The following is a 26,928-nucleotide window of genomic DNA, read 5'->3' on the forward strand; positions in this document are numbered from 1 at the left end:
TGTGTGCGTGTGCGTGTGTGTTTGGAAGGTTAAAGGTTGAGGGGTTTTCTCTCTCTAATTTGTCCCCTTACTGTAACATCAGTCATCCTTTATTATCTTTGCCACACACACACAACGTATCTACATGTTTTCTCTACAGTTCCACAAAATGAAGAATAAAACACCACAGAGCAGTGCGCTTCCTCTTATGAATACTACAGAAACTCAGTGTGACGATATTAACGATATTTTGCGTTGTTTATGAGTAATTTTATCCATATTAATCTTGAGGACTTTGCACAGTCTCTAAACGCTACAATATAACAACGATTCTAATTGGCGAAGACAACCCGTCAATCAAAAACGGTGTCCATTCACGTACGGAATTGCATGACGGGGTGGCTCTTTTCGGTCCGTACAGAATTCTGTAAAACTGTTGATAGTTTCTCGGCTAAAGCTGTTAAAGAAGAATCATGCAGCTGACTAGCCGTGTCAAGTGGTGCTTTTGACAGGTACGTATCTTTAACCCCGCTGGTATATATCAATAGAACATTTTTGAATCAGTTATCACGCGCAAACGCCCAGGAAGCTTATAACAAGTAGGTACTCGGACGATATTGATTGGAACAGCGGTAAGTACGTAGTTATCGGTGTTTTTACGTGCAACCGCAGCTTTTCGGTGACCTTTGACACCCAGGCTGAGCTCAAAGATATAAAGTTAAGTGAAAGATGGTGTTGGCGAGTACAGGCCAGTCTGTGAATGAGCACTTCGGAAACCGGGGGAGGGGAGGGAATAGATGAGATATGAATTTTCTCCCACCTCGAGGAAAACGAAAGTGATTTCTGTTACATTGAGTGACTGAAAAAGTGTGTGTTTTCCCCAGATTGAACCCATAACGGTGTTATTATGGTGGGTTGAAGCAGTTTAATGTGTCGCCTTCGCCGACAGTAGCATTCATCATCTGGTTAAGTCCTGCGTTTCTGTACCACAATAAAGTTCTAGAGAATAACAAGGTTGACATCCGGTTTGTGTTATGAAATAAAAGCTTTCAATTGACGGTAGTGTTTTATATTTTTATAACATAAAATTGCTGTTCGCAAGACAAGGGGAGGATAGTGTTTAAATATTTTAGAGAAAGATGGATGTTGTTAAGTCCTAGGGCAAAATGGAAAGTTTTTGTTTATTAATGGGTCACAAGTAAAACTGAAGAAGTTAATAATTCCTATGACAAGAAAGTATTTGGCAATATATACTCTCTCTCTCTCTCTCTCTCTCTCTCTCTGTGTGTGTGTGTGTGTGTATAAATTAAAAGCTAATTAGTGGGGCCTTGTGCTCACTTGTGGGGCTTGTTACTCCCTAATGCGCTGTTAAATGTCATTTACATACATTTTCCCCAATCAAGCTAATGTTGTTGCAGAATTGTTGCAGTGTAAAAAAAATGACTGAGAACAGTGTATTTTATATTCATACGTCATGTCTGTAGCAGATTCATCTTCGTCACTCATACAGCCTTTCCATAATTAATTCAAAGTAATTATTTTATATGAACTATTACAACATTATCCCAGACTTTGGGCAGATTCTTCCAGAAAATTTTTACAACCCTGGTCCTTGATCTGCTGTCCTGTCCATCCTGTCCAGGGCATGTTTTGGAGACTTTTTCAAGTACCTGGAGTGAAGATTGATATATTTTTGCTGAAATATGTGAAGTTTTATTTTAATGGTAAATAACACCACTTCCTGTTTCTGTTGGTGTTCTTTGAATCGACTTGACCTCGCTTGCTTTCGTACAGCCAGTGCAGAACTGTTATGATGTGTCAATAAGTTAAAAAGGTGGACGGCGCCAGTGATGAGAGCCCCCTTCGGTACTTGAGCAGGATACCGGAGGTATGTTCAGACGTTAAGGGAGTGGTCATGACAGAGAACGTGTGGTTCTATGTTTTTTACGTGAAAAAGAAGTCGCTGTTTTGTCAGCCTCTCAGTCACTCACACCGAAAATTGTTCTAATCGCTGTTTGGACATGATGTCCGCCTGCTGGCTTGTCCTTTTCATGTTTTTCCCTCGTCCACATCTCATTGCTTACCATTGTTAGAAAGCATACAGTGTTGTCACGGTTAGGGTGCTGCCAGATATTTCCTCAGTTCTGTTTCAAATCGCCGTGTAAAATAAATGGCAACTGTTTCACGGTGAGGTGGTATGCCCCCGCCGCCTCCTCCTCCTCCTATCCGCATCAAATACATGGCCACAGACCTGCGTTGTATGTAAAGGAACAGTTGAAACAGCACAAATACGTGAAATCCAGTTTGTGTCGGTGTCTTTGGTAACAGCTGCTCGATACCTTCTTTACAGTATTGGAAACTATTGCACATTAAAAGCGTACCTCGTCCAGTTAGCACAGCTAGCAAGCTAACTAGCTACTTTTATTCCTAGTAACAGTGTGAGGAAATAGAACTACTGCTGTGCAAAACACTGACCACAGATGCATGTGCCCGGTCAAAAAATTCCCACTTTAATTAACAAGAGAGATTGTTTTCCTTCTTGGGGTGGGAGGCATTTTCGGCGACATTGTCGGGGAGTTTGACAGGAGTGAAATATCCCCACTACTGTACCGTACTTGGGTTTTTTCCTCCTCTAAACCAAAGCAAGATGGACTCGCATTTTGCTTGTCTGTCTTGTCAAGGCTTACGTCGACATTTTGCACGCAGATTTTAAAACAAATGTGTGCTTAGTGGTAGAAGCGTGTTAAATGGACGAACGGGTCGTTTATTCACGCAGCTCGCATATTTTGTGGCGTTACTGTTCACGAGGCTCGACACAGTACATCGGTACCCTCAACACAGATAGTCCGATCAGGCATCTGCAGATTTACCTGAGACCACTGCGTAGCAAAATAGTCACTGCAACTGTGCCTCCTTAATTCGGGGCAGTTAGATGAAATGAACCCGATGGTCAAAGGGTTTTGGCCTACATGTCTTGTTCTGGCTACAAGGGCGAATTCATTGAAATGAGACAATGGCCCTCGATATTTTGACGCCGGTGGGGTCTCGTGCTATGCAATGTTTACTCACTAATGCGCTGTTAAAGTTGTTTTGCATACATCTTTTCACTCAATCAAGCTCATGGTGTTGCGGAATCATTGCAGAGATGGAAGTGTAAAAGATCACTGAGAGCGGTGTCTTGTGTTTTATAGGTCATCGTCATTGCATGACAAAGGCTGTGACAGATTCATCTTCATCACTCATACAGCATTTCTATAATTTTCTTCAGTAAGTATTCCTGTTTCCCACACAACATTCATAAAAGCAACTGCTGGCATCTAGTCTAACTGTGGTTCACAGTCATTATATCGTTCATTCATTGAATGGTAATTTAATTTGCCCTATGTTTGATACACATCCAGAAGTGCAAACATGTGGAAAAATTAAACATCAGCAAGTGAAAATAAACAGAGAGGATACATTTATAATGTTCAGTAATTTGCCTGGTTTGTGTGTAAAACATTAAAATGTAGTAAGAGAACTACAGCTGAACACAGGGGTGCCATTTTATTAAAACGATGATAGCTCTTCATAATAGTATACAACTAAGAGTGCACCTCCCCTTGAATGAAATAGAACTTCAGAATTAGAATTTGTACCAGAGATTATGATGTCATTATATTTATTTACAAATACCAGCAGTGCACTAGAATAAGAAGGTGACATTGAAATTGTTACATGAAAAAAATGTTGACTGTCATTTTTAATTTTTTAAGAGAAATTGGTCCCAAGGAGGTACAGTACATATAAAAAGTTTACACATTCCTGTTTAAATGTACCTATAACCTGCTCAGTTGAATTGAAAAACAAATCTGTTTAAATGTTTTTTTTTTAATTGTTTAAAAAATGGTTACATAACTTTGCACACCCTTAAACTGATACGTTGTATTCACATCATTCAGTCTTATTGGTAAGAGTCTATCAGCATGGCAAATCTCGAGTTCGCAATATTTGCCCACTCTTCCTTGCAATATGCTCCAAATCTTTGGGATTGTGAGGTCATCTCTTATGTCTTTAGGTTGCCCCACAGACTCTGGGTACTGGTGGACCATTTCAAAACTTTACTTTTTTCTGGTGAAATCATTCTTTTGTTGTTTTTGCATTTGTGGGATCCTTGAGTTTTGTTGTCTTTAAAGTTGAAAGTCTTCTTCATTGTCATCTTCATGGCAGACATCAAAAACTTTGGATCCAAAAGCGACTGGTGTTTGTAACTGTACATAATTGACTAAAGCTGCATTTCCAACTGAAGAAAAGCAACCCCAAATCATGACCCTGCCACCATGTGTATGGTGGTCTTTTGGTTATGGATAGCATTGTCAGAGCCAAGCGTACAACCAGTTCAACCATGGTCTTATCATACTATTACACATTTTACTATATGCTTTTGGGAGACTTTGAGTATTTCTTTGCAAATTGTAGCCCAGCTTAGATGGTTTGTTTGTTTGTTTGTTTTTTTAGAAAAAGGCTACCATCTTGCAAACCTACCCCATAGTCCAGACATATGGAGAATACAGGAAATTTCTGTCACATGTAGTGCACAACTAGCACTTCCCAGTACTGTAGCTGCAACTCCTTCAGTGTTGTTGTAGTTCTTTTAGCAGCCTCTATGATGAGTTTTCGTCTTGTTGTTTCATCAGTTTTGGGGACGTCCAGTTCTTTGCAATATTACTGTTTTTCCATATTTTTTCCACTTTTAACTTTGACTGTCTTCACTGTGTTCCATGATATATGCAATGTTGTGGATTTTCTTTTGGCATTTTAGCCTTTTTTGGATAGAGACGGTGTAGAAAGACAGGAACGCAGGGAAGACATGCAACAAAGGGGTGCAGGTTGGTCTCAGGCCACTACTTTCTGGCCAGGTGCCACCTGGATGTCTGCTCACCCACTGAGCTAAACTGGCACCATGAACATTTTCTGTAGGGCTGTGCGATATGACCAAAATCTCATATCCCGATATAAGAATCCCGATATTGTCCCTATAACGATATAAATCACAAAAATGTAACATTTTCTGTAAATTCGGTGAATCTCGGGCAGCTCGACTTGCGGGAAGTGTTTCCAGCTGTGCGTCATGTAGCTGGAGTCGAGTGTTTTAACAGATGCATGAAACTGTACATTTTTAGACATAAGTTGTAATGGCCGCCGTTTTCTTTGTGAGTATTTATTACACGGCGTGCTGCGGGGAAAAGCCTGTTCTAACGTTTTGAGTCTAAGGTTATTTTTTTAGCACCTGGTGGCTCTTTTTTTGCTTCTCATCCGTAAATAATCTGCTCTTTCATGTGATTCAGTTTATTTTGAAAAGTCTCAACAGGATCTTAAGCTTTATTGTGAAAAGTTTATGTGGAACATAAATAAACGGACACGCAATGGTGTTACCGTCGTTGTTGCTAACCAAAACGCATAAAAACAGGCCCTTGTCCGTCCATAGTGTGGTTATATTAAATATAAGAGAAAGAGAGAACTTTAAGAAATTAATATAGCCACTACAGTGACCATCAAAACAATGAAAAAATATTGCCATAAACAGTTTATTTTGCGAACACCACGAAACAAACGATCGTGTAAAATGAAACGATAGACGTTTTTTATATTGGCATCCAATATATATCGTTATATCGAACAGCTCTATTTTTCTGTATCGTTCACTTACTGATACCTTCAAGATCTCTTTGATGCTTTGTGAATTCCCCGTGAACCATGGCCTTTTCCTGTATCAAACAACTGAGTAAATGTCAGAAAAATCTTACTAGAACAGCTGAACTTTATTTGTGGGGAATCAGGCTGTCTTTAGTTGATGGCATGTGTGTACACAAGAAGACTGATTGCTGTGGTTAAATCAAAAGGTGCTTCAACAAAGTGTTGTTTTAAGGATACGCACACTTTTGCAACCAGCTCATTGTATGTTTTTCATTTTATATTTTTTCCCTAAAAGATGTGTTTGTTTTTTCCAGTTGAAATGTACAGGTTATAGGTCATATTAAATATGGGAAAAGTTTTAAAATTATTTATTAGGGTCTCTATAATAAAATTTTATTATAGAGCCTATATTATATCACGTGGTACTGCACCAAAACTAGAAGGTTTACAAATGAAAATACATTTGTAAAATCCATTCTTTTTTTTATTTCTCTTGTTCCTTATAGTTTAGGTGGGTCACTTGTAGATAAACTATATGTGCTTTTTCTTTCCTAATTTTTCTTAAAATTTTACTACTTTTTATCTGGTTCAACAGACCATTCACACTAAATGAAAAAACGTCTATCCTGCCACTACCCATGCTACGACTGTTTGATTCTTCTTTAGGCAGTAGACCCCAGTATAAACAGTCCACTCCAGGAACCTAAATATGTGAACATTAAATAAATATCACAGCTGTCCAGAACATCAGCCATACAGCGAACCCTTAATTTTAATTGAACAACAAGAAAAAGAAATGTGCTGTGGGGTCTCTATTATGACCCTATGAAGACCCAGATTCATAATACGGAAATCTTTACTAAATATATGTAACATGCTGGACATATGACAGTGCTAAACTCACTATCAGTCCCCTTTATCATTGGACTCTCAGTGTTCAGCCGTCATTCCTGCTCTTGGCGTCTAAATACTTGGATAACAGTAAAGGTTTGATTTACAGTATTTCTTAGATGAAAGAAACAAGACTAGATGAGCTCAGTCATGTGTGACTCATCTCACTGATACAAACATATAGTTTTATTATTACTTTTATTACTTGCAAGAAAGGTAATGTGTTTGTCAGGAAGCTTAGCGCTTACTATTATCATTCATAAAAATAAATTTACAGAAGAAGACAACATTATGGGATAGTTGGATCAGCCTCAAGTACTGGAGAGGACTGATGGAAAAAACAGGAGCAGCAAAGGTTAGGCCTGAACCCCCCTTAATTAGGTCATTGACAAGACTGGTTACGGGTACCAACTATGGAATGGAGCAATTATCAGGCACCTTCTTTACATGGATGACATCAAGCCAAGAGTGAATGAAACATCGATACACTGATCCAAACCACCAGGATCTACAGCAACGACACTGGAATATCAAAGCTGTATACCAAGAGTGACTGAGACATTGTTTCAGTGTTTCATATCATTAAGATCTACAGCAATGACACTGACATTGGAATACCATTCAAAATGGAGAAGTTTAGTTGGATGGTAACAAAGAGAGGAAAAGTAGTCAGAACTGAGGGGGGAGCAGAAAGGGAAGATTATAGAAATTCAAGTCAGCTACAAGTACCTTGTAGTCCCACAGGCAAATGGACGTTATGAAGAGGCTGCTAGCCACAACCACTAAATAGACTGAAAGACAACACAGAGGCAGTAATAGTGGCAGCACAGGAACAGCTTCTAAGCACAAGATACATAGATGTTGGTACACCAGACCTCAGATACCAGTAGGGTTCAAGATGCTAGCAGAGAGGGCATACATGGAATGCCATAACCAATTAGGTGGCATAGTATACAGGAACATCTGTGCCAGTTAGCTAAGGAACACAAGAAGCTTAAAAAAGCCAAGGGCTAAAAGAGGAGTTAAGAGATGTGTAGGATGAAGGCAACAGCGGGGACTAGTGGTAATTTGGCTTGGGACAGGGACACCTTAAACTGGGCGAGTAGCTCCAGTTTATGGTAAATGGTAAATGGACTGGTTCTTATATAGCACTTTTCCACTCTGTCCGAGCACTCAAAGCGCTTTATACAGCTAATTCATTCACCCAATCACACAAGCACTTCTAAGCTTAAGTGCTAAGTATCTTACATTGATACACATTCACACTCCGATGGATGCATCGGAGAGCAACATGGGGTTAGTATCTTGCCCAAGGATATTTGGCATGCAGACTGGAGCAGCCTGGGATCGAACCACCGACCTCCAGAGTTGGAAGAAGGATTCCAAAATAGCAGTTCTCTTCTCCTTGCAATGTGTCTAGCGCAACAGTGAGTGGCTTCAACACAATACAATACTCCTTTAGGAACAGATACTCCCGATCAGTGAAGCATTTGATTCCAAACTGAGTACAGACAGTATTTAAGTCAGCAAGGGGAATGTCAGTGATCCTGGACAGGGCGTCGTGAAATGAATTCCATTGTGTTGAAACAGGCACTATGAGTTTTTTCTTGAAAAAAATATCTACTAACTCTGAAGCAACAGAAGAATGGTTTGGTTTTGTCCACATTGCAGAACACTTTGAAGTTGTACTTCTGTAGATGAATTTTGCCTCATTTGCTTGAAGCCATTTCTCAACATCATGAAAAATTAAGTTCAGTGTGTGTGATGCACACCTTAAGTGTGGAGGGAGAGAAAACTGTCCTTCAGATTCTGTGGAGAAGGACTGCTCAACATCAGTAAATGTCACCTCTTCATCTTCTTCGGATTCCTCATCAGTCTGATTTTTGGAGCATTCTAAAAGCTTTGATAAAATTGGACCCGTTGTCTGTCATGGTAGCTGTCACTTTAGAGTTCAGTCCATAAGCCGAATGTACTTGCTCATCATCATATGTGTGTCTACCTCTAACTCTTTTACATGCTAGCGCTGCATGTCCTCGTACAAAAGTAAAAGGATCAATCCAATATGCCGTCATTCCGAGAAAACCTTTGTTATGACTGGTCCAAATGTCAGCAGTCGTGGAAATATATTCCAAACTCTCAAATGTCCCTTTAAGCTCCATTTCCACGTCAGCATAACACTTATCTAAGTAAGTAGAAAATGTTTTTTGAACGGGTGGTGCTGCTTTTTTGCCACACACAGGTATTTTGTTTAATATGCACCTAAAAGACGGAGACTCTACAGTACGCAGCGGTAGCATCTCTTCCACGATGTAGCCTGCAATCATTTTTTAAGCTCACCTTCAGACACTTTCTGTGCTGCTGAAGTAAAATCAATGGATGATGATCAGTGGAGGATGAACAAGGATCACTCAGAAGGGTTGTCTGTGCTGCCGTGTCAGGTGCTTCAGTAGATTACTCGTGCTATTGACAGCGGCCGATAGTTTTTTCTCCCCAGGACATAGCTTACATATTACTTTAATGTTCTTGTCTGCTTGTTTCAGAAAAGTGAAGTGACAGGAATATTTCCATTTCATAAAACAGCCACTCGCTTCAGCCAAGTCCGACATCTTCCACTTCAGGATACAATTACGCAGTAAACTGGCGTGAAATGACGTGCACCTGCACTACATCAATGTTATAGCGGCAGAGTTTACTTTTACCTTTAGAAGATAAAATAATGAAATTAAATAATGATATTCAGCGAGTTCAATTATTTTACAATTTAACACAAGTACATTGTAAGTAACTGTAATTAAAAAATGAACAATAATCAGTTGTTCTGCTTTTTCAGTGGAAAAGTAATTTAATTACAGTACCCAACACTGGCTGAGGCACATACACATAGGTAAATGGCCTGTATTTGTATAGCGCTTTTACTAGTCCCTAAAGACCCCAAAGTGCTTTACACAACCAGTCATCCACCCTTTCACACACTGGTGATGGCAAGCTACATTGTAGCCACAGCCACCCTGGGGCGCACTGACAGAGGCGAGGCTGCTGGACACTGGCGCCACCGGGCCCTCTGACCACCACCAGTAGGCAACGGGTGAAGTGTCTTGCCCAAGGACACAAGGACTGACTGTCCGAGCCGGGGCTCGAACCGGCAACCTTCCAATTACAAGGCGAACTCCCAACTCTTGAGCCACGATCGCCCCAGTTGACAACATTCTGCATAGTCATTCACTACAGACCTCCAAACTTCATATGACCTTCAGCTCAAGAACAGTGCATAGAGATCTTCATGAAATGATTTTCTATGGCTTAGCAGCTTAACATCCCCAAGCACAGCGCAAAGCATTGGATGCAGCAGTGTGAAGCATAGCCAAAAAACAAAGAAATAAGAAAGGGGGCAAATACTATTTCTTGGCACTGCATGCCCGGGCACACCAACTTTAAGTAAACCTTTGTCCTATTTGTTCACAGTATCTTATTACTATAACACTCGAGTAAAATCTATTTTGTCAGCAATTATCACAGATTCCATGCTTGATGCTTTCACTGTGTTTTGTACAAACTTATAGTGATGTGTTTTTTCTTTTCTTTTGCTTTAGGTGCAGTAGTACGATGAAGGGTGGAGGAAGGAGCAAGGAGCCACCTGTTGCAGGGGAGGTCACTGGCAAACGCCCCAAGCGCAAATGCCTACAGTGGCACCCGCTTCTCTCCAAAAAGGCTCTTGATTTCTCTGAGGAGGAGGAGGAAGAAGATGAAGAGGAGCTGGTGAAGGTTAGTGGGTTTCCACTACAGGTTGTTCCTGTAATACCTTCTGCCCAACTGAATAACTAATATTTCAGACTATGACAAATAAATCAGACAGAAACTATGGTGTAACATTGAATCAAAGGAATTTATTAAATTTTTATTAGCAGGCAGGGCTGTGCAACCAGACACAGCATTCACAGTGTGAAGTCACAACAGAGGAAGTGGAAGAGGACACAAACGAACAGCGGGCACGCCGGCCAATGAATGCCTTTCTGCTCTTTTGCAAACGCCACCGCTCCCTGGTTCGGCAAGAACACCCTCGCTTGGACAATCGCGGGGCCACCAAAATCCTGGCTGACTGGTGGGCTGTCCTGGAACCCAAAGAGAAACAGAAATACACTGACATGGCCAAGGAGGTGAGGCTACTTTATGACTCTGAAGTTCATGATATTTCCATGTTTTTTTCAGCAGGGTCAACTATACAAAGTGGTGCCACTTCTGAATGAATTCTAAAACTTTAATGCAATTTCCTCTGATTTAAAAGTACAATAATAAAAACTAATTTCTGAATTTTAAGACTCATTCCTGTGGTACTCTATCCTAGGCCAGTAGTACTTAAAGAAGTGCTTGTAAAAAATAAAGGTGTTTTTTTTACCCATCCTTTTTACTTGTCAGTTTATAATGTGAAATACAAATACTTTGTTAAAGTATAAAAATGAAATGATCAATTAAATAAAAATTAAATTGCTTATAGGGTTTGCTTATAACCAAATTCATTCTGTATGTTCTTCCAGTACAAGGATGCCTTTATGAAGGCAAACCCAGGCTACAAGTGGTGTCCCACCACCAGCAAACCAGTTAAGAGCACTTCCTGTCAGCCAGTCAGCAATCCCCGCAAAAAAGTTTGGTCCTTTTCTTGCAACTCATCCAAGGACTCCACTGCCAAAAAAGTGCCCAAAACGGAAAGTATGCCACAGTTGAACTTTGCCATGGCAGGTGTGTATTATTAAACATTATTTATTATAGTGTAACATAATAAAATATAGGCCTGTTTTGTAAATGAATGCTATTCCTCACTAGATCCTACAAAGATGGGGGGCCTGAGCATGTTGCTGCTAGCTGGGGAACATGCCCTCACAAACAGAGAGGTAGGTCACTCGATAAGCCACAGATACTGTTAGGTCCATAACTTGTTGGACAGCGACATACTTTTTGCAGTTTTGCCTCTGTCCACCACCACAGTGGATTTTAAATCAAACAATCAATGTAAGTGTAGACTTTTCAATTCAAGAAATTGTGCGAGTGTTTTGCCTTAACGCTTCAGAAAACAGCCAGTTTATAATTAGTCCCCCATTTTCAGAGACTTGAAATTACTTGGGCAAACTAGCATAATTTTAAATATAAGAATTGTTTTTAATCCTTTGTAGTCAACGAAGCCCAGAATCCATGGATATCACCAAATGCTGTACTTCAACCCTTGAGATGCCCTTCCAGGCCTTTACTACAGTCGCCTACATTTCCTGCTTGCTTGTGGTTCTTTCTGCCTTCAGCACGTGGGAAAACATGCTCTAATCTAATTACTTGACTGACTTGGAGATTGAAAAATATTCCATTTTTTTCCTTAAGAAACCCTTGCGTTACTTTTGTAGTATGCTTTGGGTCATTATTCATTTGCCTTGTAAAGCACTGTCCGTTCCGTTTTTGGAAGACAGCAGAGAGTTGCCCTTAGGAATTCATCCTGCTTCTTGTTTCAACAATCACATGATCAAGAAGTACTAGTGACGTGATTTTACAGCAGGGGTGGGGAGCTCCAGGCCTCAAGTCCTGTAGGTTTTAGATGTCACCCTGGATCAACATGCCTGAATCAAACGATTAGTTCATTACCAGGCCTCTGGAGAACTTCAAGACATGTTGAGGAGGTAATTTAGCCATTTAAATCAACTGTGTTGGATCAAGGACACGTCTAAAACCTGCAGGACACCAGCCCTTATGGCCTGGAGTCCCCGGCACCCATGTTTTACAGCCATACATGCACGTACCATAACTATTCCCACCACCATATTTGACAAATGATTTGGTATGTTGTGGTTTGGATCATGAGCTGGTTCTCTTTCTCTGTAGCCTTCCTGTTCTTGGCAATAACCAGTGGTTTGCCCCACTGTATTTATATTCATCACGGCGTCTCTTGGTTGTAGATTTTGACAATGATCACTCATTAAATGTTCTTGATTTGGCTAGATGTTATGAAGCTTTTTGGGGTTTTTTTGTTTTGCTTTTGTTTCTGTTTTTTTTAACCAAGGAAAGAATTCTGCAATCATCCACTTTGTTTTCCGTAGTCTTTCAGACCTTGTTGTGTTGCTGACAGTGCATTCATTCTTTTTAAGTATGTACCAGATTGTTGATTTTGGATACTCTTGAAGTTTTTTCACTCTCTCTTTTTCACTGTCTTAATTTGCTTTTTCAAGCTAGTGATGGCCTCCTTCACTTGCACTGACATATATTTGCGGTTCATATTTAAAAGTAGGGTAAAAAGCTCAAGAATATAAATTTAGAAGCCTAAATGAGCTTCAAATATTATATCTGCTTCATTTGTCATAAAATAACAGGGGAACTTGGCTATGAAACTGCTTGCCAGACAGTTGTCCAATTATTTCCAAGCTTCTGAGAATGTGGGACTATTAAAAAATGACTAGAATTCGTAAACGGTTAATGCAAACTTTTTTAAAAGTTTAAAACTGAATTAGAACTGGAAATCTGCACTTCATCACATTTTCATTGTTTGGTTTAAATTTCATTGTGTGGTGTATAGCAAAACAACAAATAATGTCTTTCTCCAACAAATTATTCCCTTAATGCTGTGCTCCATTTACCAAAAGTCAAATGTCATAGCTGGCAGTGATGTCACTTCCAAGTTAAATGGGTTCCATTAGGAAAAGCAATAAAAGAGGATATCTTTGCTTTAAGCAAGGCAGAGACATTCATTTATCATTAGCAATAAAGCCCAAAGCCAGCCCAAAAACACTGCTTCAGCATTTTCATGGATAGGGTTGTCACAAATACACAACAGTAGTCATACAGATTTAAAAACGTTTCAGTTTTACGACTGATCATGTGAAGTGAGTGATGATGGGGGCTTTTCTTCCTTTCTTCCTTTTCTTTAAGTCAAATCTGAATTGAGGGGGCTTTGCACTCCGAAATGGAAGCTGAGATTTCTCACTTGAAATGTGAAGCAGTATAATTTTAGGTGCACTGTGATAATGCACAAGTTCTCCAGTAGATGGCCTTCAATACTAATAATTTTTTCATTACCCCAAAGCCCTAAAAGGCTGATGAGGTGTTGTTGTCACCCAACATTGACACCTGGGATGTCAATACAACAAGTCGAGTACGAGGAATGGTATGACTTTCAAATTGATACTATGTACCATGTATATCCGATTGAAAATCATACCATTCCTTGTTGTATTGACAACCTAGGTGTCCATGCTGCGTTTGTGTGTGTGTGTGTGTGTATTTGAAAGCACCTGACCAGTCAGTGAAGGAAACCATTTACTGAATTTAATTTAATATCTAGTTAATATTATTTGCTTTGCTGATTTATATTATTAATAGAAAAGGAAGTCAACAAATAGTATGTACATACTAATATAGATTAAGTTGCATAGCAGTTTATACATTAGTCAAAAAATAAAACTTACTTTACCAACTGGGGTACTGGCATATTAGTGTTGCTCACATATAATTGCGTCATTAATTAGTTTTAAATTTATCTGATTAAAACGACAACTGTCTCGGGTTTGAATTTTCGAAAAGTCATTTAATGCTGATGTGTTATTTAGTTTTATGTGTTTTTTACCCTCTTTATTTGGTGCACAGATGTTTTCTGGGACAATACCAAACAGAGTGCCTGACATTTCTGAAAACAGGGTCCAGTCAGCCCTTTCACCAGTGGCTGAGGTAGGCTGAAATTTTAGTTCATGAAAGAGGTACCTATCATCATAACTAAGTCATTAGATGTGGGAGGAGTTACTCCAAAACACAAGAAAGTGCTCTGCATGGCCTAGAACTCAAAACCAGCCAGCAATACCACTGATTAATCACACGACTGAAAAATTTTAGGTCATCATTTTTCCAGAGGTTACGATAATGTGAAAAAAATGAAAACATGTAGCACTTTTGCAGTGCTTCTTGTGTCATGGCAGGAGTCCTGACAGTGTTGGCACATGTCAATTCATCAAACGCATTTGGCTTTTTGAGAAATTTCCCCCAGTATTTACATAATTAATTACTTGTGATTAATTCCAAAAAAACAAATGTATGTTTTTTTATTGCCCTAGACTCAAAGTCTGGACACAGATTACATGCTTTGGTCTCATGTTTATGCTTGAAAACCCTTCAATGTATCTGAATTAACCTCCAAATACCCAAACTCTTTCATGGCATGCCTTTTTAATTTCTCTTTGCTATTTGGGCTTTATACTGTTGATAGAACACTATAAAGTCACAATTGAATAATGATGTGCAAAACTCTTTATTTGGTGTCTGAACACAGCTAAATTTTTCCTGAGTATAAAAACAAAATGAGAAACAACAATTGTGCCCCTTTGAGCAATATGGCTCATTTGAAAGAGCAAAGACAACCCAAAATGTGATGTGCCCATATGTGGGTGCCAGGCCCTAGGACGTTAAAACAATTCTGCAAAGAACAGTAAACCAAACTGGTGATAACTGGCATTCTCACCGGCAAATGCTTGTTTATTTCGAATGCTCTAGGTTTACTGTCAACACAGTTGTATTTGTTATTCGTAGTTGTTGTTGCTGAATAATAATGGTATCAGCAGAAAGCTGAACTGTGTGATCACACTTGTTACTGTGTGTTCACAGTCATCGCTGTCTGCAGCACCTGAAGGAAAGTTATGCAGACAGTCTGCTCTCTTCCAGCTTGCCGAGGTAAGAATTTTCATAGTATAATTCAGCAACCAAACTGGACTTCGTTTGAAAACTGAAATACAGATACAGCCAATTTCAATTGCCGTTCCCAGCTGACTGACAGAAAACTCTCAGGTCAGTTCCTATCCAGTTATCAATTGCTAGGAATCTCTTCTTCTCCTGTGATGTGTTCTGCTTCTCAATAGGAACACCTCTTTTAATTCATTTGCTGTGTTACCAAGAGGTGGCAGTTTCTTCACAAAAACTTTGACTTGTAAAGCTTTAAACTGTCTTGATAGCTTTCATGCTAAATATTTCAACCTAGACTTATTAAAAATTACATTTTACTAATATAAAATAGATTGACTAGAATTTTGTTAAAGACATTAAGACTTATTAAGAGTAAACGATGCACTGCAAAACAACAAACCATTCGCAGTAAATATCCTTCCATCCATTTCAATCTAATCAATAATTAGATAACATTTAATAGAAATTTAAATGAAGAAAAAATATTTTTGCACACAAAAATATTTTTGCACACTATTTGTGCTATAGATTCAAAAAGCAAATGTGGTTTGTGTTTTTTGACTGGTAGAATTAAATTTTTCATTTATTGTTTCCTATGTTGTACCTGTTGAGATTTTTTTGAACAGGTACAACAAGAAGTGTGATCTACATATGCCATCTACATATTCTCCATTTTCATATAATTCCTCTGTGTGTGTATGTGTATATGTATATATATTATGTATATATACATATACATATATATATATATATATATATATATATATATATGTATACAGTGGGGCAAAAAAGTATTTAGTCAGCCACCGATTGTGCAAGTTCCCCCACTTAAAATGATGACAGAGGTCAGTAATTTGCACCAGAGGTACACTTCAACTGTGAGAGACAGAATGTGAAAAAAAAAATCCATGAATTCACATGGTAGGGATTTGTAAAGAATTTATTCGTAAATCAGGGTGGAAAATAAGTATTTGGTCAATAACAAAAATACAACTCAATACTTTGTAACATAACCTTTGTTGGCAATAACAGAGGTCAAACGTTTACTATAGGTCTTTAGCAGGTTTGCACACACAGTAGCTGGTATTTTGGCCCATTCCTCCATGCAGATCTTCTCAGAGCAGTGATGTTTTGGGCTGTCGCCGAGCAACACGGACTTTCAACTCCCGCCACAGATTTTCTATGGGGTTGAGGTCTGAGAACTGGCTAGGCCACTCCAGGACTTTCAAATGCTTCTTACGGAGCCGCTCCTTTGTTGCCCGGGCGGTGTGTTTTGGATCATTGTCATGTTGGAAGACCAGCCTCGTTTCATCTTCAAAGTTCTCACTGATGGAAGGAGGTTTTGGCTCAAAATCTCACGATACTTGGCCCCATTCATTCTGGCCTTAACACAGATCATTCGTCCTGTCCCCTTGGCAGAAAAACAGCCCATAGCATAATGTTTTCCACCCCCATGCTTCACAGTAGGTATGGTGTTCTTGGGATGCACTCAGTATTCTTCTTCCTCCAAACACGACGAGTGGAGTTTATACCAAAAAGTTCTACTTTGGTTTCATCTGACCACATGACATTCTCCCAAGCCTCTGCTGTAGCATCCATGTGCTCTCTGGCAAACTTCAGAGCGGGCCTGGACATGCACTGGCTTCAGCAGCGGAACACGTACTGGACTACTGCGGGATTTGATTCACTGCCGTTGTAGTGTGTTTTACTTGATGGTGACCTTTGTTACTTTGGTTCCAAGCCTCTCTGCAGGTCAATTCACCAGGTGCCCCACGTGTGGGTTCTGGGATCTTTGCTCACCCGTTCTCATGATCATTTTGACCCCACGGGATGAGATCTTGGCGTGGAGCCCCAGATCGAGGGAGATTAATCAGTGGTCTTGTATGTCTTCCATTTTCTGATGATTGCTCCCACATTGTTTTTTCACACCAAGCTGCTTGCCTATTGAGATTCACTCTTCCCAGTCTGGTGCAGGTCTACAATTCTTTTCCTGGTGTCCTTCGAAAGCTCTTTGGGCGTGGCCATGGCGGAGTTTGGAGTCTGACTGGTTGAGGCTGTGGACAGGTGTCTTTTATACAGATGATGAGTCAAACAGGTGCCATTCATACAGTACGAGTGGGGACAGAAAAGCTTCTTACAGAAGACGTTACAGGTCTGTGAGAGCCAGGGATTTTCCTTGTTTGAGGTGACCAAATACTTATTTTCCACCCTGATTTACGAATAAATTCTTTACAAAATCCTACCATGTGAATTTATGGATTTTTTTTTCACATTCTGTCTCTCACAGTTGAAGTGTACCTCTGGTGCAAATTACTGACCTCTGTCATCATTTTAAGTGGGGGGAACTTGCACAATCGGTGGCTGACTAAATACTTTTTTGCCCCACTGTATATGTATACAGTTAAACAACTCCTTGGTGGCAGAGCCCCTGGGGTGGACGAGGTCCTGAGTTACTGAAGGCTCTGGATGTTGTAGGGCTGTCTTGGCTGACACGTCTCTGCAATGTGCGTGGGGATCAGGGGCAATACCCCTGGACTGGTAGACCGGGGTGGTGATCCCATCTTTAAGAAGGGAGACCGGAGGGTGTGTTCCAACTACAGGGGGATCACACTCCTCAGCCTCCCTGGGAAAGTCTATGCCAGGGTGCTGGAGAGGAGAGTTCGTCCGTTAGTCGAACCTCGGATACAGGAGGAACAATGCGGTTTTCATCCTGGCCATGCAACACTGGACCAGCTCTTTATCCTCTCGAGGATACTCGAGGGCACATAGGAGTTTGCCCAACCAGTCTACATGTGTTTTGTGGACCAGGAGAAGGCATTCGACCGTGTCCCTCGGGGGGTCCTGTAGGGGGTGCTCTAGGATTATGGGGTGTCTGGCCCATTGCTACAGGCATTCAATCCTTATATGACCGTTGCAAGAGCTTGGTCCGCATAGCCGGCAATAAGTCGAACTCGTTCCTGGTGGGTGATGGGCTCCGCCAGGGCTGCCCTTTGTCACCGATTCTGTTCATAATGTTTATGGACAGAATTTCTAGGCGTAGCCAAGTGGCGGAAGGCTTTCACTTTGGTGGTCTCAGGATCTCATCTCTGCTTTTCGCAGATGATGTGGTCCTGTTGGCTTCATCAGGTGATGGCCTCCAGCTTGCCTTGGAACAGTTCGCAGCCGAGTGTGAAGCAGTGGGAATGAGAATCAGCACCTCCAAATCTGAGGCCATGGTCCTCAGCCGGAAAAGGGTGGAGTGCCCATTCCGGTTAAGGGACGAGACCCTGCCCCAAGTGGACAAGTTTAAGTATCTCAGGGTCTTGTTCAGTACCCGGAATGGGAATGGGAAGAGTGAGCTGAGTGTAAAAGCGAAGCTCTCAATTCAGTGGTTCCCAATTGCGGTTTATTTCACACCTCAAACATTTAGTAAACAATTAAGCAAATACAAGTCAACTGCAATAAATTACAGGTAGTAATAAAATACACTACTAACTCTTTTACGCTACGTCTACACCTACAGGGTATTTTTGAAAACGCAGCTGTTTCTGTGCATTTGGGCCTTTCGTCCACACGTAAATGGCGTTTCGACTCACCAAACACGGAAAACTTTGTCCAAAAACCTCTCATGTTTAGCTGTTTTCCACTTTTTCTTTGGTCATTTTAGCCTTTTTGGCCAGGGCGAAGGGAGTATCTGCCATCAAACAAGAAGACAGCCGCATGTAACTATGACGGTGTTTGCTAGTTCACCTTACGTGCATTAATGTAATAACGTGGTTAGCCTACTCAACGTAAATTACACACGAACAACATTAAGCTACTCACGCAGAGAAGAACGGCTGCTGCTGCCATCATCATCCGTCATCATTTCTGCTACACTGGCAGGGCTAGGGGCCAGGACTGTACTCCTGGGATGTTGCTAACTCCAGGTCCGATAACAGGCACCACACCCGCAGTAGATGTGCATGGTGTGAGGTCTCGCAGCAAGCTATCAAATACGACTTTTAAAAAAATGCTATGCATCGCCAGGTGTTTCATCGGATTTGAGGAGTTACCTCCTTTGCACAGTATCAGCTTAAAGCACTTGTTGCAGGCTGCTGAGTTTGCATCTTTTGCTGTGAAGTACAGCCAGACTTTTCACCGCTTCGCCTTGGGCATTTTTAATCTGTAGCTCTGCTCTAAAAGAACGTACGTACCTGGACCCGCTTACTATCCTCGGAAACGTAAAATGATTGGCTAGAATCTAAAGTGTATCATTCCATACCAGTTGGTGGCGGTAATGCACCTTTCAGTTGTTTGCCAACCGCCAATACAAATGTAAGGAAGAAGAAAGTGTATCACAGCTCAGGAAAAAAAAGCACCGAAATAAAGCACCGAAATGTGCGCTGCTTTTCGATCTGGTTACTACCGTTTATGTCAGATCACCAGATACCGGTACCCATCCCTAGTGATAATTCATTTGTCAAAACTTATTTCCTGAATTATAAATACATAATGGTTTAAAAGAATGCCTATGTTGCTGCCATGGGGCAACTCGATTTAATGCAGTAACCTGAACTGTCCATCAAAGTGATTGACACATTAGGAGTTCACATTAGGAGCCTCGCTTTCTTTGAGCTTTGCCTCCAAGCAGTCAAAAGTCAGTTGATTTGAGCAAGCAGTATTTCTCTCCGAGCTCAAAGAGCAAACCACAAGAGCGTGAAACTATAGCAGCACATGCACATGGCTGCTGAATTCTACCTGCACAGGCTGTTGAATTTATGCACGTTTGCAATGAATACCTCGTCCATGAAATGGACACAGAAGACAACACAGCATCCATACTGCTACCATCAGCATTTTACTGCAGATGTCAAGACATCTTAGTTTTCTTAACAAAAAGAGGCAACTTTCCCCTTTTTGTATAGTTCGTCTGTGCTCAGGGACCAGTCTAAGTTGTTATCTAGGTGTACACCTAATATTTTGTTACTACCTCTACATCCACCTCATTAACATGCTGGGGAGGGGGCCTGAAACTTGGTAAATCTACTATTATTTACATTTCCTTTGTCTTAGAGATGTTCAGTATGAGGTAGTTTTTGTGACTGAATGCTGAATTAAGAAGAACAATTATTTGAGGGCTTTTATTTTGAAATTAAAAATCAGACCGATATGATACTGACTGAATACCACTGTGAGCATGTACAGTGGCTTGCAAAAGTATTCTGTCCCCTTGAACTTTTCCACATTTTGTCACATTACAGCTACAAACATGAATCAATTTTATTGGAATTCCACGTGAAAGACCAATACAAAGTGGTGTACACGTGAGAAGTGGAACGAAAATCATACAGGATTCCAAACATTTTTTACAAATAAATGACTGCAAAGTGGGGTGTGCGTAATTATTCAGCCCCCTGAGTCAATACCACCTTTTGCTGCAATTACAGCTGCCAGTCTTTTAGGGTATGTCTCTACCAGCTTTGCACATCTAGAGACTGAAATTCTTGCCCATTCTTCTTTGTAAAACAGCTCCAGCTCAGTCAGATTAGATGGACAGCCTTTGTGAACGGCAGTTTTCAGATTTTGCCACAGATTCTCGATTGGAAATAGATCTGGACTTTGACTGGGCCATTCTAACACATGGATATGTTTTGTTTTAAACCATTCCATTGTTGCCCTGGCTTTATGTTTAGGGTCGTTGTCCTGCTGGAAGGTGAACCTCCGCCCCAGTCTCAAGTCTTTTGCAGACTCCAAGAGGTTTTCTTCCAAGATTGCCCTGTATTTGGCTCCATCCATCTTCCCATCAACTCTGACCAGCTTCCCTGCTGAAGAAAAGCACCCCCAGAGCATGATGCTGCCACCACCATATTTGACAGTGGGGATGGTGTGTTCAGAGTGATGTGCAGTGTTAGTTTTCTGCCACACATAGCGTTTTGCATTTTGGCCAAAAAGTTCCATTTTGGTCTCATCTGACCAGAGCACCTTCTTCCACATGTTTGCTGTGTCCCCCACATGGCTTGTGGCAAACTGCAAACAGGACTTCTTCTGATTTTCTGTTAACAATGGCTTTCTTCTTGCCACTCTTCCATAAAGGCCAATTTTGTGCAGTGCACAACTAATAGTTGTCCTATGGACAGATTCCCCCACCTAAGCTGTAGATCTCTGCAGCTCGTCCAGAGTCACCATGGGCCTCTTGGCTGCATTTCTGATCAGCGCCCTCCTTGTTCGGCCTGTGAGTTTAGGTAGACGGCCTTGTCTTGGTACAGTTGTGCCATAGTCCTGCCATTTCTGAATGATCGCTTGAACAGTGCTCCGTGGGATGTTCAAGGCTTGGGAAATCTTTTTGTAGCCTAAGCCTGCTTTAAATTTCTCAATAACTTTATCCCTGACCTGTCTGGTGTGTTCTTTGGACTTCATGGTGTTGTTGCTCCCAATATTCTCTTAGACAACCTCTGAGGCCGTCACAGAGCAGCTGTATTTGTACTGACATTAGATTACACACAGGTGTACTCTATTTAGTCATTAGCACTCATCAGGCAATGTCTATGGGCAACTGACTGCACTCAGACCAAAGGGGCTGAATAATTACGCACACCCACTTTTCAGTTATTTATTTGTAAAAAATGTTTGGAATCATGTATGATTTTCAACTTGAACAACTTTCAGTTTATATTTGCTACAAATATAAAAACAAAACTACACTGACAAACATGTATCTTCTTTTAGCTTTTCTCCTGTTACTATAATGATCATGGCATATATACATATACCTCTTTATACCATCTCACCTCCTTAATGGGTGTGCCAATCATTGGCATACATACAGCATTAATTAACATCTATACGGTTTTTTTTTATGGTAAATGGGCTGGTTTTTACATGCTGCTTTTCTACTTTACTTGAGCACTGAAAGCACTTTAAACAACATGTTACATTCACACAAACACATTTTTTTCTTTGCCTAAGTGCTTTTTGTCTAGCATTCAAACACATTCACTCTCAGATGGATACATTGGAGAGCAATTTGGGGTTCGGTCTCTTGCCCTAGGATACTTTGGCATGCAGGCTGGGGCAGTCAGGGATTGAACCACCAACCTTCTAACCAGCTGTATTGTAAATGCTATTTCTTCTGATTTTCATATTCATCATCCATCTGCAAACGCAATGTTATGTCCTCAGTTTGCATTTGTTACATGTGTCACTTTAAATGTACTTTGCCAGTACATAACATAACAGTCACCAAAATTTGTATCTGCAACAGAATTTGATCCAGTCACCACTAAATACGAAATGAAGAACTTGCAAAAGCATCACCGGCCTATATACGCAAATAATTGTTTTAAAGACAGGTTGGGCATTATGATTCCATGACAATTATAGAAGATCTTAATACATTTAAATGCATGATAGCATGCAGTAAATAAAATGACTACATCACTGATGGGGAATTTTGTTACTGTCATAAACCAGGCAAAGACACAGTACTGTCATTTTAAGGGGCTGTATCTTTAAATGTTAGACTACATCGATAGGCATGAGGAAATGATAATATTTGAGAGGGAAAAACTGCTGTTGGTGGTATTTGAGTGAACTGTTGCCAGTCTTTGTCTTTGATTTAAGCTTTTTTGTTCAAATAGATGTGTTTAGCATCTGAAGCTGGAAAAATGGACACAGTTGCATCTCAGCCAGAGGACAGCTCCTCCACAGACCCTCTCCAACAAACTGCTATCAAGCCAGAGGTCAAGGAGGAGAGAGCAGACACTGACCTCTCCCCTGCCTCTCCTCACAAAGCAGCGCTCTTACCTTCGCTCTACTCTCTCACGTCTACCTCCACTAATGCCATTCTCCCACAATTCAGCAGCCAAAATGCACTTGTCAAAAAAAAAGGTAAGAAAAGAGACGTGGCCAAGTCAAATGATAATGATGAGAGCCGGTGTTCATCAAAGAAAGTTATAAAGAAGGCTAACCCATCAGAAAGCCTGGACAGTGTATTCAGTACAATCGAGTCAGTGGCTAAAGGGGCCTGTTTGGACACAGAGGAAAAGTCCAAGAAGAAGGATGACAATTGTCTTAGTGGTGGGTTGCCCAAAAAGAAGAGTAAGCTGAAAATCAAGAGCTTTGTCAAAGATGAAGAGGAGATGGATGACAGCAGTGGGCAGAGTGGACAGCACAGCTCCCCTGAGGTAGAAATGAAAGAAAAGTTGTCTGATATTGGCTCCAGGACAGAAGCAGCAAACGTGGAAAGCACTGATTTCCAAGGACAGACAATAGAACCCCATAAGTCCTCTTGCAATCATTCACTTGTTAATCTTGAAGAGCATGACAAAGGAAAGGAAAGGTCAAGCGATGCAACTTGTGAGTCTAACACTGAAAATCGTGGGTCCAGGAAATCAGAGCGAACCTGTAAAGGCGCCTTATATAAAACTCTGGTCTCTGAGGGAATGCTGACTTCACTGAGAGCCAATATTGACCGAGGTATCTATTTTGATTCAAGAACGATGTGACTGATACATGTAAGGGGCAGAATTTAATTTGTGTTTTGCAAATATCTGCAGGTAAAAGAGGTATTTTCCGTACGTCTGATCATGACGCTAACTGGAGTGATGACAGCTGGACAGTTTCACAGATAGGACCTAATTGTCCCAAGAAGCTCAAGAAGTCCAAGTCCAAAGACGAGTCTTCTCAGGGGTGAGTTGGCTTTTCTTACAGTCATTCTGAGGAATAGGAGCAAGTAACTAATCCTTCATTTTTAACCCAAGTATTATTCTCACTCTTGTGGACCGTAGTAACTTGAAGAAATAATTATATATAGATATATTTGTAATATTGGTCACAGATAAAAAGAGAGGTCAATTGAGTCAAAGTTTGAAATAAACTTTTGGGCGGGGGGTGTAATAATTTTGCCTGTATTTATACATCATATTAGCACTATTCCACTTTTGTGTATATGTGTTTAGATTTCCTTTGGTGAATAATTAAAAGGTTTTATAATATATATGTAATACTGGCACACCTGTAATAGAATTCCTGTCTGGAATGCTTTTAGGACAGCGGTCCCCAACCTTTTTTGCGCCACGGACCGGTTTATGCCCGACAATATTTTCACGGACCGGCCTTTAAGGTGTCGCGGATAAATACAACAAAATAAAACTAGTACCGGTACCGAAAAAAAGAAGATTTATTCATAACACACGTGAAAAGACCCAGGAAACCGAGTTAACGATAAAAACGATAACAAAATAACGCTGAAAACCGATAAAAACCCTGAAAACCATACATTTCACACCTGAGCCTCAACTCTTGCGGCCCGGTACCAAACGACTCACGGACCGGTACCGGTCCGAGGCCCGGGGGTTGGGGACCGCTGTTTTAGAGTGCTAATACATAAATGATATTTTTAGCTAATAAATTACACATATATAATAGTCAAGTATGTCGAGGGCCATAATGAACCACTAAAATGGAAACCACACTCAACAGTTCATTGCACCTAAATTTTGTTGTGCAAGTAGTTGTAATGCCCATTCTTTCCCTGTGTCCAGTTTATTGTTCTGTGCTGGTGTATGAAGAATTTACAAGATCACTGACATTTGGCTTTTTTTTTTAAAGCTTGTTAAGCTACCCTTTGTAAATCTCTGAAATTTACTTGTCAGCCTAGGTAAACTGGAGGAGGAGTTTGAGAAGAAGTTTAACAGCCTGCCACAGTATAGCCCGATGACCTTTGATAAAAAGGGCACTGCTGTTGCAAAAAAAAAGAAGTCCGACAGCACCATCATCCAAAGAGATGAGTCTAAGACCGGAAAAGGTAGGAACAAAGTTTGAGATCCAGTCTACACTAGAATAAATAATGTGATATACATATGAGTGACAAATTAAAGAAACACTCAAACCCTCGGCCCCTGAAGATTTGGTGGATTTTGTTTGGGGGTTTGTGTTCCCTTTGACTGAAGATTGAATGGTTACTGGATGTGGTCTCTTGAGGATCACGATATCCCAGTGTATAGGACACAACAGTTCACAACATTTTATTGGGTGATTAGATGAGGATTATTTGAATGACATTCTATGGCCTTCACAGTCATTGGACTGTACCCTAACTGAAGATTTGGCCCAGTTGTTAGACAGCAATTTCCACTGCCGGCATCAAAACATCTAACTATAAATATATTTTTGATCAATGTTTTAGACACCTATGGACATTAAGGCACTAAAGCTTGATGTTGAGATTTTTTTTTATTAATTTGTCACCCATTTCTACACCCTCACTTATCATCCATAATCCACTCTATACCTGTTTATACAGTCCTGTCCAGGTACTAAGGACCAGTTCTCATTATGTATAAAAAAAATAGAAACAAACCAAAGAAACCTTTGGACTCCATAACATTGAATTTCCATGATCTTCCTTTCTTTACCTATCTCTTTTTTTGTTGTTTGTTTGTTTGTTTGTTTGTTTTGTTTTTTTGCTATATCAGGGCCATCTCAGAAAAAGACTACATTCCACAAGATTGTTAGGACGAGATTGCACAAACACAAAAAGGAGAAACCAGGTGCAGTGGAAAAAGGTGAAATAGATTGTTGATTGTTGCGCTTTATATAGCAGGTCCATGAACCATTTTCAAATTAAAACTGAAACACAGGGGATGAAAATGTTCAAAAGTTACCTGTTTTTGTGATTTTTAAGTTATTAAACAAAACTGTAACTAAAGGACACAGGGGATATCTATGAAATACTCTGCAGAGAATTATTTGTAAACAGTATGCTTTTGTTTGGTCACAATGAATGATAAAAGTGTAATTGTTAAGTCATTGTTAAGAGGACTCAAATGTCTGTGCTGGTGATTTTCATTTTTTTTTTTTATGTCTGTGCAATGGTCAAATGACTGAAACCATTGTGGTGATTGTGCTCCACAGCAGTGGGACAGACTGATTCCACACTGGATATAGGTTCGGAAGTCAAATTATGTGCTCCCGTTCCCATAATGTGCCCAGATGTCCAGGGCACTGCTAGCATGGAGATACTAGTTGGTAGCCAGAAACGAAAGGCAAGGAAGACTAAGATCACACACTTGGTGCGCACGGCACATGGCAGTGTGTCTCCAAGTGAGGGTGAGTAATGTCAATATCCATTTTCTTTTTGCAGTTTAGCTCAATGTATCAATATACATGAAAAAAAATGTCATTTTGAAAGTGGCAGGTCCAACTTGATAGTCCAGAATTTGTCTTATGCTGATATTATATTTTAATTTATTTAATTAGTAAGATACTCAGTCCACCCAGACTGATATATTAAGGAAACTGGAACTAAAAGCTTATTAGCTTGTAGCAGCCTGTACCTACATTGTCTGATCATTCTTGTATACAGTATCTTGGCATTAAACTGTAAATTGAAAATGGCAGCAATGTATTTCTCAAAGTCTCCGCAACTCTGAAAGTGTCCGTGTGGTCAACAACTGACACACATCATGCCGCTATCGTGTGCCCCAATCAGAGATAGTCAGGGGCGGGACCTCTAAAATTGGCCGTGGTCCTGTAGTTGTCCCGTAGTCCTTTGTGTGTACATTTGAAAGTGCAGGTGGAAGAGGGAGGTGAGTAGCTTGAATAAAGCGATATCAATTCATTAAATCCTGAATCAACTTTTAAATATAAATGTATTTTGCCAGAAACGCCACAATCTCAGATTAAAGCTCTCAAAACTATTTCAACAACCACCAAACAGCAAAT

At 40.3% G+C, this 26,928-nt stretch overlaps 2 protein-coding genes and 1 pseudogene across 10 annotated transcripts in view; 2 read left to right on the forward strand and 1 right to left on the reverse strand.

Moving 5' to 3' along the window:
• alcama (activated leukocyte cell adhesion molecule a) overlaps positions 1–26,928 on the forward strand; it is a 334,175-nt gene that overhangs the window by 302,992 nt on the left and 4,255 nt on the right. The gene's annotated exons all lie outside the window — the stretch shown is intronic.
• The window catches only part of bbx (BBX high mobility group box domain containing), a 36,241-nt gene continuing 9,678 nt past the window's right edge, over positions 366–26,928 (forward strand). The window contains exons 1-13 of one of the 9 annotated variants that reach the window (XM_085173836.1): positions 368–491; positions 3,171–3,246; positions 10,137–10,308; positions 10,449–10,700; positions 11,079–11,280; positions 11,365–11,432; positions 14,161–14,241; positions 15,169–15,234; positions 22,842–23,679; positions 23,760–23,892; positions 24,858–25,009; positions 25,680–25,769; positions 26,119–26,313. In XM_085173836.1, the coding sequence (XP_085029962.1) occupies positions 3,185–3,246; positions 10,137–10,308; positions 10,449–10,700; positions 11,079–11,280; positions 11,365–11,432; positions 14,161–14,241; positions 15,169–15,234; positions 22,842–23,679; positions 23,760–23,892; positions 24,858–25,009; positions 25,680–25,769; positions 26,119–26,313 (2,311 nt within the window). In that variant the 5' untranslated portion in view covers positions 368–491; positions 3,171–3,184. The other 8 variants (XM_085173837.1, XM_085173835.1, XM_085173839.1 and 5 more) reach the window with 8 other exon arrangements.
• LOC146509280 (uncharacterized) lies at positions 7,775–9,174 on the reverse strand (annotated as a pseudogene).

This window comes from Neolamprologus multifasciatus, chromosome 10 (genome assembly GCF_963576455.1).
Source record: "Neolamprologus multifasciatus chromosome 10, fNeoMul1.2, whole genome shotgun sequence".
NCBI lineage: Eukaryota > Metazoa > Chordata > Actinopteri > Cichliformes > Cichlidae > Neolamprologus > Neolamprologus multifasciatus.